Source organism: Dendrobium catenatum, unplaced genomic scaffold, assembly GCF_001605985.2.
Source record: "Dendrobium catenatum unplaced genomic scaffold, ASM160598v2 fragScaff_scaffold_698, whole genome shotgun sequence".
NCBI classification, from domain to species: Eukaryota; Viridiplantae; Streptophyta; class Magnoliopsida; order Asparagales; family Orchidaceae; genus Dendrobium; species Dendrobium catenatum.
The window spans coordinates 742,994-761,164 of record NW_021319160.1 but is presented as its reverse complement, the minus strand read 5'-3'; the positions used below and the strand labels follow the sequence as shown (position 1 = coordinate 761,164).

The following is an 18,171-nucleotide window of genomic DNA, read 5'->3' as shown; positions in this document are numbered from 1 at the left end:
TTTTTAATATATGCATCTTATGAAATTAATTGTGATATGATTTACCTGCTGAGCTTTAGCTCATTCCTCGTTTTGGAAATCTTTTTCAGGAGAAAAGTAATGGCTGCACGACGACCTTACATGTATCGTCGTAGGGGACCTCAGGATGAAAGGTTCCATTTATTTTATGTTTTAAGTCTAAGGTTTGAATTAGTATCTGAGTATGAACAGTATGTAAAGTTTATGTAATGTTGACTAAAAAGTTTTTATTGGTGTTGAGATGATCTGAACTGTTTGGGATTATCTGTATTTGATGTTGTTTTAGTGGCTCTTTCTTATTTATGGATGATATTTATGTACTGATGTTATTTTATCTAATCAATTTGATTTATATTTCTAATGCTCTTCCGTACGATCGTCTGTTCCCGCCCCGATATTATCGGGCTAGCCGGGCCGGGTCGTGACAAATTATTACAATATTATCTCAGTATTAAGGAACTTATCTTTTATTGTATTTTCCTTTATTGTTCTCCTCTATTGTCTATATATAGAAATATATATGCTTGTAGACAATTTAGTAAAGTTGTAGTCTTGTATAATTATCTCTCATCTAATATCCATGCTTATCGATCATTCCAACCTTCATCTCTCGCTTGCATCACATTCGATCTCAATCTCTACCTCTAAACTCTCTACAATGCTACATGTGATCATCCACATTCCTCCCTCATCCCATGCACGGCATAACACTCATGGGATCTATTACTCTCAATTTCCTCTACCGCAACATCTTGCCTCAGTATTCTACTTTGCATGTTGCTCTCCAACAATGAACCTCATCGACATAACCACACACAGTTTCATCGTTTGTTCCTCTTACTTTGATTTTTATTCATAGGGTTTCATCATTCTATCGATCTAACAACAATACAAGGTCACGAAAAGTGTTTAACAAATTCCATCTCTACATCACAACCCCACATCACATAAAATTGATCCACTCTGTCACTTTGCCTAATCATAATTATGCTCAAATCTCTCCATATAGAACCTTCTTGTGAACATCGGTCAAGTATAAATTCCTCTTTCTTGCTATTGATGCTCAACATGGGCATAGATGTTGCTCACCGTTGAACTAAACTCTAATCTTGTGCAATCATGAATGTTGCCTTATCGACCTTATCATGGACATCACTTGTCAGCTTCGCCTCCACGCTGCTCTGCCTTTTTGTCTCTTATGGCCTTGTCAAGAAAGCCTACAACTCATTGCTCTATAGTCACAAATTAATTTCTTCTTCTAGCAAGCCCTCAGCTCGAGTTACATAAATCTTTTTTCTAGCTCAACCATGAGCAGGAACTCACACTGACAAAAATCATTGTTGTCATCTCTCACACAACATTCATCATCCACCCCTCTCTTCCTAGGGTTTGAACTTAAAGACTATAGATACAACTAATATAATCATGACTCGGGGTTTCAGGTTACCCATACTCACCTTCGGCAACCTCACTAGCCTTTTGCCACATCCAACTTGCACATCATAATCAAACACTAGGATTGGCATCATTTATTCCTTATAAATCTATACGCCTTTGTGATATCAATTATCCAAAGTCAATTGTAGTGGTGACTTCTGCCCTCAATATATTGAAACTCTCAATTAATACTCTTCACCAACGCTTTAGTTCAACTCTTTCAAATACTCTATATTCAAAACTTCATTCGAGAATCTTATATGCACCTTATCAAACATATCTCATTGGTGATTATCTTTGCATCTAATTCACGCTACTCTTTGTGATGAATCGATCATGTTGTTATTGATACATTAGCAATTTTATGGCAAAAAAGGACTACTTCATCTATAGTCACTATTATTTTCAAACTAAAGTTGAGATCTACCATGTCAGCTCAAGTTTATGCGAGTGTTATAATTTGTCTAAATTATCACATGCTCTAACTTATATGTAGTAGGAATATCAAACATTATTATTATAATATTTAATTATTACTAGGACATCCTGATCCTTCTTCATTATATTTTTCATTATTGTTATATTTTCTTGAAGATGTATAAGCACATGTATACTTGTACAAAAAATATTGGTAATAAAATAGTTCTTCAAAATTCTCTCACTTCTAATAGATCTTAAAAAGAGAAAATAACCTCACATTATATAAATATAAAGAGAGAGAGAGAGAGAGAGATTGTCATTTAATATAGCCTAAAAGAGAAGTAAGTACCCATTAACTGTACTTAACTTCAATGCATTCAAAATGAATAATAATTTAGTGCACTATGTCAATGAGAGGCTGATAGCAAGCTAATGTTAGGCCACAAAATTTTTAATTATGGATACAATAACTGATATCCCCATAAAACTGTGCAGATGCCGCCATTGCATGGATAAAAAACTATTGTTTGACATATTTACCACAACCTCAGGGGATTGAATAAAGGTAAAAACTGTTCTACTCAACCTCAAATATGCCAATACACAAAAAAGTCTAAACAGGTTCAATGAAAAACCACTTCATTTAGTAAGACGATGTAGTCTAAAATGGGTACGTTAAAAGTATCTCAGCTAAACTAGGTGTAGCACCAAAGACTTATGATTTGAATTCTTCTTCCAAATGCAGCATAAAAAAATGGTATGAAACAAAACATTTTTTAGAAAGGGCTATCAATTAGGATTAAAAGCTAAAACCATGAGCAAGAAAGGTAGCATTATAGCCTATGATGCCTTAAAGGAAAAGCAAACCGATGCAAAAACTTTTTAAAAATAAGAAAACAGCGTCTCTATGCATATGGTACAAAATATTGAATAAGAAACCATTTTAGGAAGCAAAATGTTGTCATTCAAAGATAAATTATCAATCAATAGGGTTGAAATGAAATTTTGAGAACGCTTATATCTAACTAACATAAGAAATTTGATGATCCAAGGCAAGTAAAACAAAAGATTTATGAAGTTCCCATATTACATTAAAATAATCTAAAGATCAGCATATATATGTGGATCAATTAGTTAACATGTACCATACTTAAGCAGCTTACATGCTAGGCTAAAATGGAATGTTAATGGGCACTAACCTGAAAAATTACTACCCCACTGGCGCTCGACCCCTTCCACAGCAGCTGCTATGGCACTACCCTGCTCAGCAGCCTTTTCCATTCTTGATATAGCGTCATACAGACATTTTGTGATGTCTAACATAGCAATAACTTCGCTGTTTTCAACAACAGGAAGATGCCTAAATTTCCCTGCAATAAGTTGAAAGTAAACAATACTCAACATGCTATTTAACATTATTACAAAATTAAAGTCATTTGAGAATGCATTAGCATTCTATCAGTAGACAAGCTATAAAAAGACAAGCTAATTTGGCATCTATAAATGAATCTTGAGACTCTAAAATCAATTTTATGTTAACTGCACAAAAAATAGTAGACAAATAAAAAAGGATATGTATCTTTTAAATGGTCATTAGAAAATTTGTAATTATCACCGATAAAATGAATTTCATTATAGATGCCAAAATTACAAAAAAGAAAAATTCAACTTCTTCTTCAAGCCTACCATGGTTTTAGTAAGGGAGTAAACAAGCAAAACATGAACGTATTCAATCTTATTCAGGTAGACACTATGTATACGAACATTAACGAGCTCAATTTTGTTATTTTCTTGTCAAGTAGAGCACCAGCCGAACACAACAACAAGCTAAACAACAAGCTAAATTAGTATAACTTAAATTCATCAAGAATTTTTCAAATAAAGACTCAATTTATATAACAAAATGTTTGCAATTTTCAAAGTGGGGTGCCTTTTAAACACTAGAGAACATAAAACAAGTATAGTTAAATGTATTTCAATAGTAAATATGATTATATTTATGCATATCAAGCTATTATTGAGCAGAGCATAACTAATGTAAATCAATGTAGGAATTGCGATTGGAAATTAAATTGAAAATTATTCAAAGCGTTGTCAAACAAATTTTATTACCAACAAAATAAAGGATTAAATCGGTCTAGGTCATTAACTTGCTTAGGCGAAGACTTGCTTATGACAGATAACACAAACATTACTCATAACATTCAAAGATATAAAAAAAGAAATATCTGTAAAGTGCTACTCGTCACATAAAATCCACAATTAACTAATAAAGAAGTTCACTTGAGTTACCATTATTGTCTCTCTCTCACTCCGCTCATCACCTTTCTTGGGCTTTAGGCGGAGGAGAAAGAAATGCGAGGATGAGAGCACCACTAAGATGAAGCGACGAATACTTTTTGTTACGAGAGGTAATTCCGGAGAAGGTGGTGGCGGATGGCGTCAATGATCGTCCAGTGTAACCACGAATTGTCGGTCGGAAATAAATACTTGCAAAGATCGGGAACGGACTCGGCTCAAGTACTCTTCGATTGAGTGGCGTCGAGTCTTCAAATCCTACGTCGAAGCAAGTGAGACAGCGATAGGATATCAAATGCTCCCCGCGGCGTGGAAAACTAATCCCACACTCAAGCTCCGGATCCGCCATTACATCGAGGAAGGGCGGAGGAGAATGACAAGGGACGTTGGTTGGAGCTGTGAGACCTAGAGAAGACAAGAAAAATAGACAAAAAGAGGTAAAAAATGTCTTTTGGAAAAAAATTTGTTGAATCTTACAGAAATTTTGTCTTGGGTTGGGAGAGATTTAATTTGCCTATGAAACCTCAAAATTTGAATTAGGAGGCGGGTAATAGGGGAGAATTGAAGATGGGGATTAGGTTGCTTATGTGGCAAGTATCAAGAGAGAAATTAGGTGGAAGGGGGCCGGCCAAGTAAGAATAAAGAAGAAAGGATTTTATTTAATTCGGAGGGGGCCACGGATTGATTAAATTGCTGAATTTTGTTGCAGTTTTTTTTAATCAATTAACAAGTTTTTCGAAATTTGAATTCAAACAGGCTAAGATCTCAATTAAATCTCTTCTAAATTTAAGGCGTTTTACGATATTAGGATGAGAAATTTAAAAAAGAGAATAGTTGATGCATGAAATTCAAAATCCAGGGAAAAAGGGGCGGGATTTCTCCCTGGAAAACGTTCGGGTACACTTCGCAACTATGGGGCTGCGGCCTGGCTGGTTCGGGCGACTGGAAGGTTCGGCGGAGGGGACTTTGGGGCGGGAGACCTGCTGGATGTGGGATTGAAAAGAGCAGTGTGCTGGGTCCGGCCAGGTCGGAAGAAGGAAATTGAGCCAACAGTGAAGAAAAGGGTTGATGTGGTGAAGGAGCGGGTAGAGGAATAGAACAAGGAAAATACCGGTCAAAAACCAAGAGTTCGCCGGAGCGGACTGTTGGGTACTTGCGGGTGAGCTCTCAAGCCTCCCCTCTCTTTCTCTCAAGCTCTCAAGCAAGTAAAGCAGACGAAAAAAAAAAATCTCATGAAATCTTATAATCAGCATTAACCTCATACAACAAGAAGAGCCCCTTTATAAAGACCTCAAAGCATAAAAAAGACTCACATGCCCCTTGGGCTACAACAAACACTACGCCTTCATAAGGGCGAAATCGTCACTAGTACAAGAAATAAAAGATGCATAAAATAAAATAACATAAAAGACATGACAACATCAAAAATATAAACTCCCGATCGTAGCCGTCGATCTACGATTCCTTCGTCGATAAACCTGCATAAAATATCTGTCGATGACCTCATCAATAACTGAGTTGGTCCTTAAGAGTTTGACTCATTTAGAAAAGGAACTAAAAATTCTTGTTGGAACTAGGCATATTCAATTCTTAAATAGCCAATCACTGGTTGTTAGCAGGCATCAATCTTTTATACCCCCTGTTTAGGTGGCTCGATCCCAACAATCCAAAGACAAATTCAGAGCTTCCATTAGTAATTGTATGCTTTTGAACCAACATAGTGATTGAAGAAAATCCATGTATGGAAGCAATTGCATATGCAGCTGACATCTCAAAAAACATAACCAGCACGGAAAAATTTCAAACAAATGTTAAATAAAAAAAGAAAACAAATGAATAAATAAACTTCAAAAAGTAACCTTGGACCATCTTCTGCAGTGCTTCGATTGCAAGTGTGTTGGCCATCACAAACAGTGGATTTTTAGTCATAATCTTCGATACAACAGTCTGATTGGGCCTCAGTTGATCTGCTACTACCCTCGTTGAAATGTCCTGCTCATGTAAACATCACCGAACCCTCGTCAGAATTCACTCGTCCAAAGAAATGAATAGAACTCAAGGCCCCCGATGAAAAGCAAATGATAAAAATAAACAATAGTAAAAGATGACCACCTTATCGGTAACTATTCCAGATAGAAGCCCATTCGCGTCCGTGAGAAGAACAGCATCGACTCTCCGGGCAGCCATTCTCTTGCAAGCGTCGGAAACCGTTGTTCCCTCTGGTATGGTAAGGGCTTTCGAAAGCCTAAGCTTCTTCACAGTCCTCTCATTACTGTTCGCAATCAAATAGGTCAGAAAAACATAACAAAACGAAAACAACGTCATTGGCCAAGGTTCTCACGGAGTTTTCTTAGGGGATGACGGCTTGGAGATGCTCCCATTAGCAGGCGTCGTGCTGCCGCCATTCTCCGAGGGTGTACCCTTCTTCGCCGACGACGGTCCGTGGCGTGTGGCAAGGCCGTTCTTCCTCGGCGGTGGAGGGATCAGATTGGCGTTCATGACCACGGATTAGGGTTCTTCCCACAATTACCTCCGAGATATGATACAAATTTCCTTTATTCGGCTACGTAGCTCGGCCGAGAAAGGTGAGAGAGACAGGTCATAAGAGTGGACGAGGTCGAGATAGGAGAAATTATTCTGTGCGGAGGGAGAAGGGCTTCTTTTCGTCTCGCGCTCGCGCTCGCGCCATCGCCTACGTCGTTTCCTCCTCACCACACCTTCGTTGCAAGCTGGTGAGTTCAGGTTTCAAACTGTCATTTCTCGGCTATTAATGCACGCGGACTTATTACAATATAATTACACATGTGCCCTAAAACTAAATTCAGTTTTTTTGAATCCATAAAAAAATGTACCTTAAATTTCACTAAATTCTTATTTATTTATATATAGAATATTTAAATTTAAATATTTATTAATATAAAATCTTAAGTTCTAAATCACGTCAAAATTTTAAGCTGATATTTTTTTCTAAAAGATTTTTTTTTTCATACACAAATTTTGATATGAATTTCACACTAAAATATTTTTACAAGCAAGAAAATTAGCAAGAATAAATTAAGGCTTCGTTTGGGACGGCTTTTTTATTGCTTCTGAAAACGGAGTTTTAATATAAAAATTAAAAAATTTGTACTACAACTCAGTTTTAAAAAGCAATAAAAAAGCCGTCCCAAACGAAGCCTAAGATATTTCTTCATCCTAATTTTAAATGAAAATTTCAGACAAAAATCAATTAAAAAAGCATTAATAACACTAGATTCTTATGTGGCCTAAAAGAAGAAAAAATCATGAGGCTTAATCCAACTGAATTAATTATATTATTTAAGCATGGAGTATAAAAAATGACGAGCGTGAGTGATTAGCAACAAATATCGCAAAGTATATATGAGATGGCATATGTTCATATGGTTGTGATTAAGTGATACTAATCCAACAATGTTGGCCAGGCAAGGTGGTTCAATGTCGATGGGTCTAGTGATAGTGATGGTTTGATAACATTAGTCTGATAATGACACTCTAATAATAGTGGTCAAGTGATGGTCTGATAACATTAGTCTAACAATGACGCTCTAATAATAGTGGTCAAGTGATGATAGTCCATTGACAATAATGGTCGATTGAGGGCGATCGACGATGGTGGTTGAACATGGGCAATTCCTAGCAGTGATTCAGTTATTGTGGTGGTGCAACAATAGTAGTCGGATTATGGTAGACCAACCAAGATGTTTGGGTTGCGACTGCCCACACGATGGTTAGCAGTTAGCGTTCTGACGATGACAATTAGGCTACGACAGTCCATGCCAGCTATTTTGTGATGGTTGTGGCTCAACGATGGAAGTTACATTGTGGTAATCCAATGGTGGTGATTTGGCAATGACAATAGTCCAACAATAATCATCGGGCAGCGACAATCCAATGACGATGAGTCGATGATGATGGTGGTGTGATGATAATCATCGGGCAACAATGGTCTAATGATGGAGATTGAGTATGGACGATCTAACTATGGTGGTCCACCGATGTTGAATATGGACAATCCGACAATGACGATGTCATGCCCACAATCAATTTTGAAAATTTATTCTTTTTTAAAAAATATTACAATCACGGTCACCAGAGCTATCTAACTTCTTTTATCAATATTAAATACTAACAAAAATAATTATATTGATCAAAATATTAATATACATTTGTATTCATAGTTTCATACTCAAAAAATTAAATAAAAAAATTTAGGAGTACTCATTTTTGTTTGAGATCATTATGATCCATTTCAAATCTCGATCTATTGATCTCGTGGTTGACAATTAGCCAGTTGTCAATCATTCAATTTCCAATCACATTTCAATTCAATTTTCAATCAACTTTCAATCTAGACCTCCAATCAAACTTCAAATCATATCCAGTCAAACTCGATCATTCATTTGATTGTGATGAATGTGGGTAATTCAAACTCAATCATTTAGATTCAAAATTCAGTCCAAACCCAAAATTCAAAACCAAATCCCAGGGTTATGGACTCGAGTCTTGAAACCCTTTATAGGTAATTTTCAAATCTAGTCAAATGACCTCTAATTCATGATATGTTAATTACATATTGATTATACATGTCCTTAGGGTTAACCCTCCAAGTTTGAGCCAAATTTGATAGTCATATCCCTATAAAATAAATTGATTTCCAAAGATTATAAAATCTTTAAATATTTACAGTATATGCCACTGAATCCTCCACCATACACTACAGGAAAATCACCCATTTCCAACGGTTTTATAATTTAGAGGTGGTTTTCCGGCGGTTAAAATTTCGCCGGTAAAAACCGCACCGGAAAATAAACTCCGATGATTTTTTTCCTACGACAAATTATTTTGGCGGCTTGCCGGCGGGCTTAGACCGCCAGTCAAATTAAAAAAAAAATCCTAACACCCCCGCCACCCTGCTCCCGCTCCGGCACTGTCGGCGCTGCATTGCCGCTCCGCGTTGCCGGCGCCGCCCTGCCACTCCTGCTCCCGCGCACACGCGCGTGCGCCCGCTCCGAATTTCAAGTAACCAACCGAATTGTCGATTATGCAAATACATTTTTTTGACAATATTTTTTTTAAAGTATGTTCAGACCAAAAATCAATCAGTTTTTTAATTATTTTAAAAAATGAAACTATTTAATTTAAAAATAAAAAATAATATTTAATATAAAATAAAAAATTAACTAACTAATTAATTTTAAGATGTAAATTAATTAAATAGTTAATATAAGTTTTAATAATTTTTATTAAATCATTTAAATAATTAAAAAATTTATTCATTTTCATTAAATTTTTAAAAGACGCCGGGAAATTCCGTGGAAAAAAACGGCCGGAAATCAGTGATTTTCTTGTAGTGCTATGGAATTTGACCTGGGACCTTCTCCAAAACCTCAGACCATGTCCATAACTTTTATTATGATATGTTGACCATTAAATTATATTTTTTTTGGATCTAGTTTGACCCAGAGTTGACCAGGTGTCAAAATAACCAAAATATCTTTTAAGGACGTTTTTTTCCTTTTCCCTAAAACTCAACATTGCTCAATCACATTAAGACATGAGACTGATCCTAATACACCCTAAGCATCTTTAGGGATGCATTAGACTCAAATCCAACCTTTGGTTTTATCACAATCTAACATGACTAAGACATGTCCTATTATGTTGAGTTGTGACAAATAAATCACAATATCTAATTTTGAAATTATTTTAGATTTTCTACCAATAGTCATTGAAACTAACTATATGCTACAGAGCAGCTAAAACATTCAAATATTGAAAATAACTCATCCACCAAGTTTATTTCACTTCATCAAAATAAATAAATATATTATAGTACATAGCTTCAAGAAAGAATTATAGAATTAAAAATTTAACTTGTTGTGACTGCACAAAAATCAAAATAGTAAAATATCTATGACCTCGAATTTGATCTTGAACTTCTAATCCATAATCTTCTTCCCTTTGTCATATCATAAACACAAGAAGTAAAATCATAGAGAGCTACAACAACCCAACAATCCACACAAACCAATTTAAATATTTAAATAGTCTTCTATCACTCAACTTATTAAATATTTAAAAGAAGTTAAATGTATTTTAAATAAATTGCTATACTGAGAAATACAATAAATGCATAATAGTTATTCTCTGATTTAAATAATAATACTGAATAAGTAAATAAATTGAAATTCATATCACATAACAGTTCATATCACATTTCTCATGTCTAGATAGAATCTTAAAGAATCATGACCCCATATGACTTCCTTTTTGTTTATGCTTATAGCACTATAGCATATCACATATCACTGTCTCAGATAGAATCTCAAAAGATTATGGCCCCTTATAACTCATAACAATTCTCTGACACAAATAGAATTTGAGAGGATTATGACTCCATATGGCTCCAAACATATATAATTTAATCACATATGCAGATATCACATTATAATAGTTAAAAAGTAATTGAGCATGTATCCAAATTTTTGTATTGTATAACGGTAGACAAAAAAAATCTTATTAGACAAAAATTCACATGTTTAGAAAATTATTAAATTACCAAGGATTTTGAAAATAAAGTTTTAAGATATTTATTGTACTACACTATTTTTCAACATCCATATAATTTTTGAGTTCAATAAAAATTTCACAAATTTCAAAACTCTTGTTGTAAAATTTTTAAAATATATTTAAAATGTGCATAATCGTAATATCTATAACATATAAAAAATTACACTGTAAAAAATTTACCTATGCAAAGTTATTTGCATTTTTGCTAACGAAAATAAAATTATAATAGAAAAATTCGCTAAAACTTTGCATTTTCGAAAATTGAGATGAGTAAGTAATTCTAGAAAAATCCAAATTAATCCAACTAAAGCCATTCAACTCTAAATAAAGTATAGTATTTATTAAAAATGTCAAGCCACCAGAAATAAGTCAAAGTCAAAAAGTCAATAATTTGTTCAATCATAATTTAAATCATATTAAAAATTTAAAAGTTCATAACTTAATATAAAAAAATTCAATTCCATCAAACTTAGAGTCTAATTAATCATCTTAAGGTATAATATTTAGTTAAAATACTAAAAATCTAGAAATCATTTTAATTTAAATAGTCAACTTTAATTTAATGAATTAAATAATTCCAAAATTCAAATATTTAATAATTAATTAAAATTTCAGAAAATATTAATTTGATTAATAAGATTAATCAACCAAATGCTTAATATAAAAAAGCACTCAAAAGATAATTTTTTAGGATAGACTACCCTAAGTTATAAGGTTAAGTGTCATAAAGAGATCTAGTTCCTCGAGCCCACCATGACAATGTCACGAACGAATTTATTGGAGTTTAAAACTTTAAAATTAATTTATTATTAAAACTTAACTAAATTAAAATCCTTAATTCAACTACATTAACTTGGTTTATAGGCTTGATTATTTTGAGTTGCGAGGTTGTGTCCTAAGAAAGTCTGGTTCCTCAAGTCCACTATGACAATGACATGAATTAATTGATGAACAATATAAATTAACTTAATTCTTAAAATCAACAAATGATTAATTTAAATAAAGAATCATTAATCCTTCAATTTCGAACCAATAAAATTAACTTAACCAAACTGGTTATAAATGTGTAACACGGGCCTATGAAATTATTAGCTTAACCCTAATGACGATGAAATAAACTTCACGTACTTTATGTAAATAAATATGATAATCATTTAACACTTAAAATATATTCTAAAATTAGCTTTAAAATAACTAATACTTAAACTTAAACTTAAATATATGTGACCTTCAACCAATCAAAACATTAGACAACTTTGATAAATTATCCAGCTTAAGACATACCCAAGCCACACAGATTTTTACACACATTTTAGATGATTTATTAGGACAACTGACTCTATATATAGACTAAATCGATGTTTACTTTTCTACTACTTATGTATTGAGTTTTTCTTAGCTTTCACTGTGTGCTGGTTAATTGATGTGATTATTGTAATTGATGTGTTTATTTATTTATACAATTTGTGAATTAATTTGATGGACGATAGATTATCCTTAGATTAGGAATGATCTATATGCTCACAAAGTTTTATGCAGGTGGTCATGCTCATGTAGGGCTAAGTCAAGAGTGGAAAATTTAATGATTTAAATTGACATATTTTCTGCAGGTGCTAAAAAAGTTGTCTCCCCCTTGAAATCAAAATATCATGGACAAATATGGCCATGATTTGATTTAATAAAAATCATGGATATTGCTTATAATTTAGCTTGTATAATGCTTTAATACTCCTAATGAGAACATATTCAAGCTTATAAGGTGGTATGTACTTGCTATCGATGATAGTATTTTACAAAAGCCTATAAAGGTGAACTTGTGGGCTGCCTCTACAAGATAGTGTAAAAGTGTAATAACTCAAATATGCAAAATAATTTTTTTAAAATATAAAATTTCTAAAGTAGAGCGCTTTGGTGCTGATCTGATGAGTGATATAGTGCTAGTCTATGTACATTTATATATTTATCATTGCCTCACTTCATCGACTCCTTCACTTGATTGCTTGTCTATGAAGAAATTGAAAGATGGGAAGAAGAGAGACTAGAGAATAAAAATCTTTGGATCATATTTGTCAGTCATTATTGTTACAAATTTTATTCTATTAATTGTAAGTGACTAATCTTTTACTTTTATTTTTAATGATTTGGATTTCTATGAATTTTATCTCTCTAAAATCTACCAAAAGTACATTATCTTTTGATTTCATAAGTTTTCATCATGCAAGTTTATATACATTATAGACTAGATAATTCTGAATGATTTGATATAATTTTATTTATTTAAAATGTAGTACTAAATGATATCAGATACATGACATGATAACTCTAACCGATACCCTATTATTCCACGCGATTCACTGATCAAGAGCCATAAGGAGTTGGAGATTGATTGGGAGTTATAAAGAGTCGGGGTGACTGATTCATATGATTTAAGGGGAGATATAAGATGTATATTGATTAGAAGTTATAAGATGTGTGTGTGTGTGTGTGTGTGTGTGCGGGCGGCTGATTGAGAGTTATAAGTGCATGAGGAAGATACCTTTAAGATATACTCTTTAATATATGAATACCGATACTAACACTACTAATAATATTGTATTGATATTATGATTGTCATTAATATTATTTACTATCATTAACACTAATATTATTACCAACATTAATATTGTTGATTGTTACTAATATTGTTACCAACAATAATATTATTGATTGTTACTAATATTGTGACTGATAATATAATGGATTGAGATGCAATGAACTATAGAATGATAAATTGATATATATAATTAATATAGACATTGATGCATATATTTTATTATATGATTTATAGCATATTGTTCATTTTTTTCTTGCATTGATTTCAGTTGTAACATTTTAATTACTGGCTAGGCTATACGCTCATTAGGTGGTTTTACATGTTTTTTAAAAAATAATAAATATCTTATGATATCAGACTCTAGACAAGACAAAAATGCAATCAAGTTTTTTTTTTCACAGTTCATTGATAAGCTTTAGTTAAATTGTTAAAATGAATGATTGATGTAACTTTTTCAATATAGATCTTGCAGTATGACATGAGGTATGTTTTAAGAAGTAAAACTATATTCTATAAGGAAAAGAGCGAGAGGTATGAATTTTCCCATAACTAAGAAGGATAATTTGTTACTCTTAAATGAGGGATACCATAACTTGAAAGGGAGACATGCAATGCTTACATAGGATAATATTTTACTTGAGTCCATAAAGAAAGGGGCACCACTCATACAAGATATCAGAGAGCCCCTTTTAAGAAAAGAAATTGAGAGAAGAATGACAAGTTTCCTCTCCATACGAGGGGGTATTTATAATTGAAGGGCGAGGGGAGTGAAAGTTTATAGAAAAGAAATTTAAAGAAAAAGAAAAATAAATAAAAAAGAGAAAAAATCAATATATATATATATATATATATATAAATTGTGGTGGCGTAGCATGCGCCCCTATGGCGTTAAACCATGCCTCATTCAAAGGTACCGCGAGGGGGGAGTTTCTCACTAGATGTGCCCACGCCAAAAGGTCTGGGCAGACCAACCAAGCGGGCTCAACCCAGTTCATGCATGATTTTGGGCTCGAACAAGCCTATTCAGACATTTTTTAGGTTGCATGGATTATTTCGCGATATTCCGAACTCATCTTGACAATTTCAATGCTAAACAAGGCTTTTATGATTGAGCTAATTCAAAGATTTTGGACCATAAAATTTCAATATTTTTTCTTCAATTGACGCACCAACTTCATGGAAAGTTGAAATTACAATTAAAGAGATTTTACCTAATTCATGGCCTCGAGGGTAGGTACACATTGTCATCCATGGAGCGATCGTGCTTTTCAACTTTTTTTTTTTTATTTGTAATTTTTTTTCTGTGAAAGTTTTTGAAATTTTAAAATATATTCTTGGACATGACAAACTTTGATGTCTATAAATATGGGGCAACTTTTACAACTCAGGAAAATTTTCATGATAGATGTAATTAAAATCTTGAGGCAATTTTTGAATTGAAAACTTTCATATTTAAATTTATGAGCGTTTGAACATGGATTCATGCAAATTTATAGTTGAACAAAATGTCTTAATATATTAATTTATTGATGTTAGAAATGATCATATCGTACTCATAATGAGCTCAAATCAAGTACTTGAAGTATATTTAAAAACTTTTGAATATGAATTGAAGGATAAATTGACCTTTGATTATAACATGCTTATAATCAAATTGAGCGACTCAACAAGACAAATCTAACGAGCGCAATATTACTTGATTATGACATCATTAAGGCATTAAAGTGTTTGGTAAGCGATCTATAATTAAGGATATCAATATTAACTTTACGACGAAGTGTTTTGGATTATGTTCAAATTTAACAAAACATCCATCCCAAAAAGGCTATAAAAGTGGGACCCATTCTCTACACCATGGGTAAAATTGAGCCACTTGAAAATAATGCTAATTTGATTGTGTATAGCTTTGTCAATTCAACATGAGTTGAGTAGAATATATTTGGAACACATCAATTAGACTAAATTGAGGCCTTCAGAGCTTTAATTTCAAGCTATTCACTCGTTCACAAAAACTTGTTGGGACATTAGAGTTATTGTATTGGAGGCTAATCTATCATTCATGACGAAGCCAGCCCTTTTAAAGGGGGCCTAATTTTAACATTACTTTAGTTGATTTTTATATTCAAATTCAATTAATCACTTTATAGCTTATATGTATTATAAGAAATTAATATACTATATGGAGATATGCTTGCAAGTTTCATTCGAGATTTTTTTTGAAAACAACTCACAGGGAAGTGCACGACGTAGGCTTTTCTAAATTTCGGGTGGGGGGGGGGGGGGAGGGACACGGGGCCCCCGGGGGGGGGGGGGGGGGGAAGGACACGTGGCCCCCCTAGGCCCGCCGCCCCCCTCTCCCCCCCTGATATTTAGGTCCAAATTTAATATTTCGGAGTAACAAACTATTAAATTATTTTGAGATGTTGAGTCTAAATTCATCTTCTATGATTTTAGTGATCTCAATATATATTCATCAAATTTAGGTCTCATTTGGTTGGCCACAAGTTATTCGTTTCCGATTTCAATTAGTGAAAAAATAATTACTTTAATATTTATTTACACGACTTTTTTCAAAATATTTTTTGCTACACCTCTATATTTTCGCTCATTGAGAAGAAAAAAATTTATGCTTCTCCTTATAATACCTCCCTTTAAGGCTTCGTTTGATTTCCATCGGAGTTTTATTTATTTTTAAACGGAAGTATCATAACGGAGAAGCGGAATTTTTTCACTTCTAAAATCGGTGTTATTTTGAAGTTATATGGAAATGCCTTTTAAAAAAAGTGACGTAAATAAAAATTAAAATACTTATTTTTTTTTCAATTGAAACCGAAAATTTTATGCACAGAACTAAAAAAAAACGCCGGGAACCAAAGAAGGCCTTAAGCTAATTTGTTGAAATTGAGTTATACATAAATATAGGTACCGTATTTCTAAGCACGTTGCCACGTTTAGAACCCGGACTCGCGAGTTCACGGGTCAAGGGAGATGCAGCGCAAGCGAAATGGTCCGGATGGCCTTCTCTCCGTCTGATATTTCCCCGTTGCAAATCGCCGGCAGCACCGTTGAGCTTCTGTGGGGTTTCGAGGGAGCTCCTTTTGCCTGAGTGTGCTGCCGATACGGTGGCCTTTCCCAGCGGACAAGTATTAGTGGCAACGATGACGGCTTACAGGAGTAAGGGTACTGTCAGCGAGGACGAAGTTTACGCGCTTGTTCAAAGGTTTCACTGTTCTTTCTACGATCTTTTTGACTCCTTTTGAGCGAATCCTTCACCAGTTTATCTCGATGGAAGGTCGGCTTTTGCTATGCCGGTTCTATGTAGAGAGATTTAAGCGAGATTTGCCTTGCTGCTAATATTTGAATTTAGTTGAGTGGAGTTTAAAGATGAACGTGGTAGAGTGAAGAGCTTGATTTTGTTTTAACTACGTTTACAGGACTCTGGTTGCTTGGAAGTTTTTATGAGATTACGAAAAATAATGGTTGAAAAACTATATTTAAGTATGTATTCAATTTTCATGAGATTTTGGAATGTGGGATGGTTAAGAGAGGCTACTTTGTTGACAATCGGTATACTTCTTTTAGCGCCATTATGGATTACATGGTTCATTTGTTAGGATTACTAGGGTATCGGGGAGGAGATCCCTCTTTTGGCTCTTTTAACCTTCTACCAGCATTGCAACCACAAGTCCTCAAAAGTTGCTTCCTGTATATTTTCTACCGTATTTGGCTGTTTGTCTGCAAGTAGAATTGAGTAAATACTGTAAATCTGGATTTAGTGAATCCTGAAATGGTTGAATCTTGAAAAATGTTTGGCATGGCGCGTGTTAAATCAAGTAAAATCCTAACAAATTGTGTGGCTAATTATTTCAGAAAATAAAGATTTAATTGATAGGTTTTAACATAAGGAAATGTGATGAAAATAGGAGATTGCTTTAACGCTTTCACCAATTTTATGCAGTAGAAGTTCACTCTCTTTGCTAGAATAAATAACTCAAACATCAAAATTCTACCCATCCGCTAAAAATTCAGAGCCAATGTGTTGAAAGTAAGTACATAATGCAGGTGCCTGTTCTGACACAATTAAGATAATGAATTCAAAATTGTAAGCATTAAGTAGAGCTGCAAATCACTTGATCACGTTTGGAGTTGTTTAATTTGTTGCTTCTTTTTAAGTTTTGATCGAAAACAAAAAAATTAGAAACCCCCACTAGCTCCTTGATTGCTTACTAATGTCCCACCACCATATCACCGCCATGGGTTCTAAGCCTGTTGGCCTTGTAATCATGTGGACCTCCGGCATGGGTGCCATCGTGTAATCGTCTTCAAGCTTCATGCTGGCATCGTTGACTTCTAGATCTACACTCCCACAATATAATTAGATTCACTTGGCCTCAATCCCCAACTTAAAGGTCATGCACTCCAACCTCCACGACTTTCTTTGCACCATTCTCCCTTGGGATTGCATGGGTTTTCTTGATTATCTCTTTTTTGTTGTCATCAAAAATAGTGATGGTGACCTACCTCTCTTCCATCAACATTGCAATCCTATGCTATCTTGAAGATTTTGTGAACCCATCAAATGTTAAAATTTAGTAAATTTGAGATTCTTTGTGAAATAAAGGGTAAACCCAACAATGCTTTATGGTGCAGAATGTTGGCCATTAAAAGAGAAGCATAATATTAAGTGTTGCAGAGATGAGGATGCTTAGGTAGATGAGTGGCTTTACTCTTAGAGATAGGATACGAAATGAACATATACGTGAAAAGGTTGGATTAGCTCCAGTGGAAGATAAGATTACAGAGAGTTGCCTTAG

General features: G+C 33.8%; 2 protein-coding genes across 4 annotated transcripts in view; one reads left to right on the top strand and one right to left on the bottom strand.

Moving 5' to 3' along the window:
• The window catches only part of LOC110116230 (CBS domain-containing protein CBSCBSPB3), an 18,112-nt gene extending 11,184 nt beyond the window's left edge, over nucleotides 1-6,928 (bottom strand). For both annotated transcript variants that reach the window (XM_020849731.2, XM_020849732.2), the window contains exons 1-4: nucleotides 6,515-6,928; nucleotides 6,286-6,445; nucleotides 6,033-6,165; nucleotides 3,075-3,245 (exon numbers count right to left, since the gene is read on the bottom strand). In XM_020849731.2, the coding sequence (XP_020705390.1) occupies nucleotides 3,075-3,245; nucleotides 6,033-6,165; nucleotides 6,286-6,445; nucleotides 6,515-6,672 (622 nt within the window). In that variant the 5' untranslated portion in view covers nucleotides 6,673-6,928. The remainder of the gene's footprint in view (nucleotides 1-3,074; nucleotides 3,246-6,032; nucleotides 6,166-6,285; nucleotides 6,446-6,514) is intronic.
• Nucleotides 6,929-16,252: 9,324 nt separating this feature from the next.
• The window catches only part of LOC110116224, a 28,874-nt gene continuing 26,955 nt past the window's right edge, over nucleotides 16,253-18,171 (top strand). The window contains exon 1 of one of the 2 annotated variants that reach the window (XM_020849722.2): nucleotides 16,253-16,577. In XM_020849722.2, coding sequence (XP_020705381.1) covers nucleotides 16,516-16,577 — 62 coding nt within the window. In that variant the 5' untranslated portion in view covers nucleotides 16,253-16,515. The remainder of the gene's footprint in view (nucleotides 16,578-18,171) is intronic. The other variant, XM_020849723.2, reaches the window with a different exon arrangement.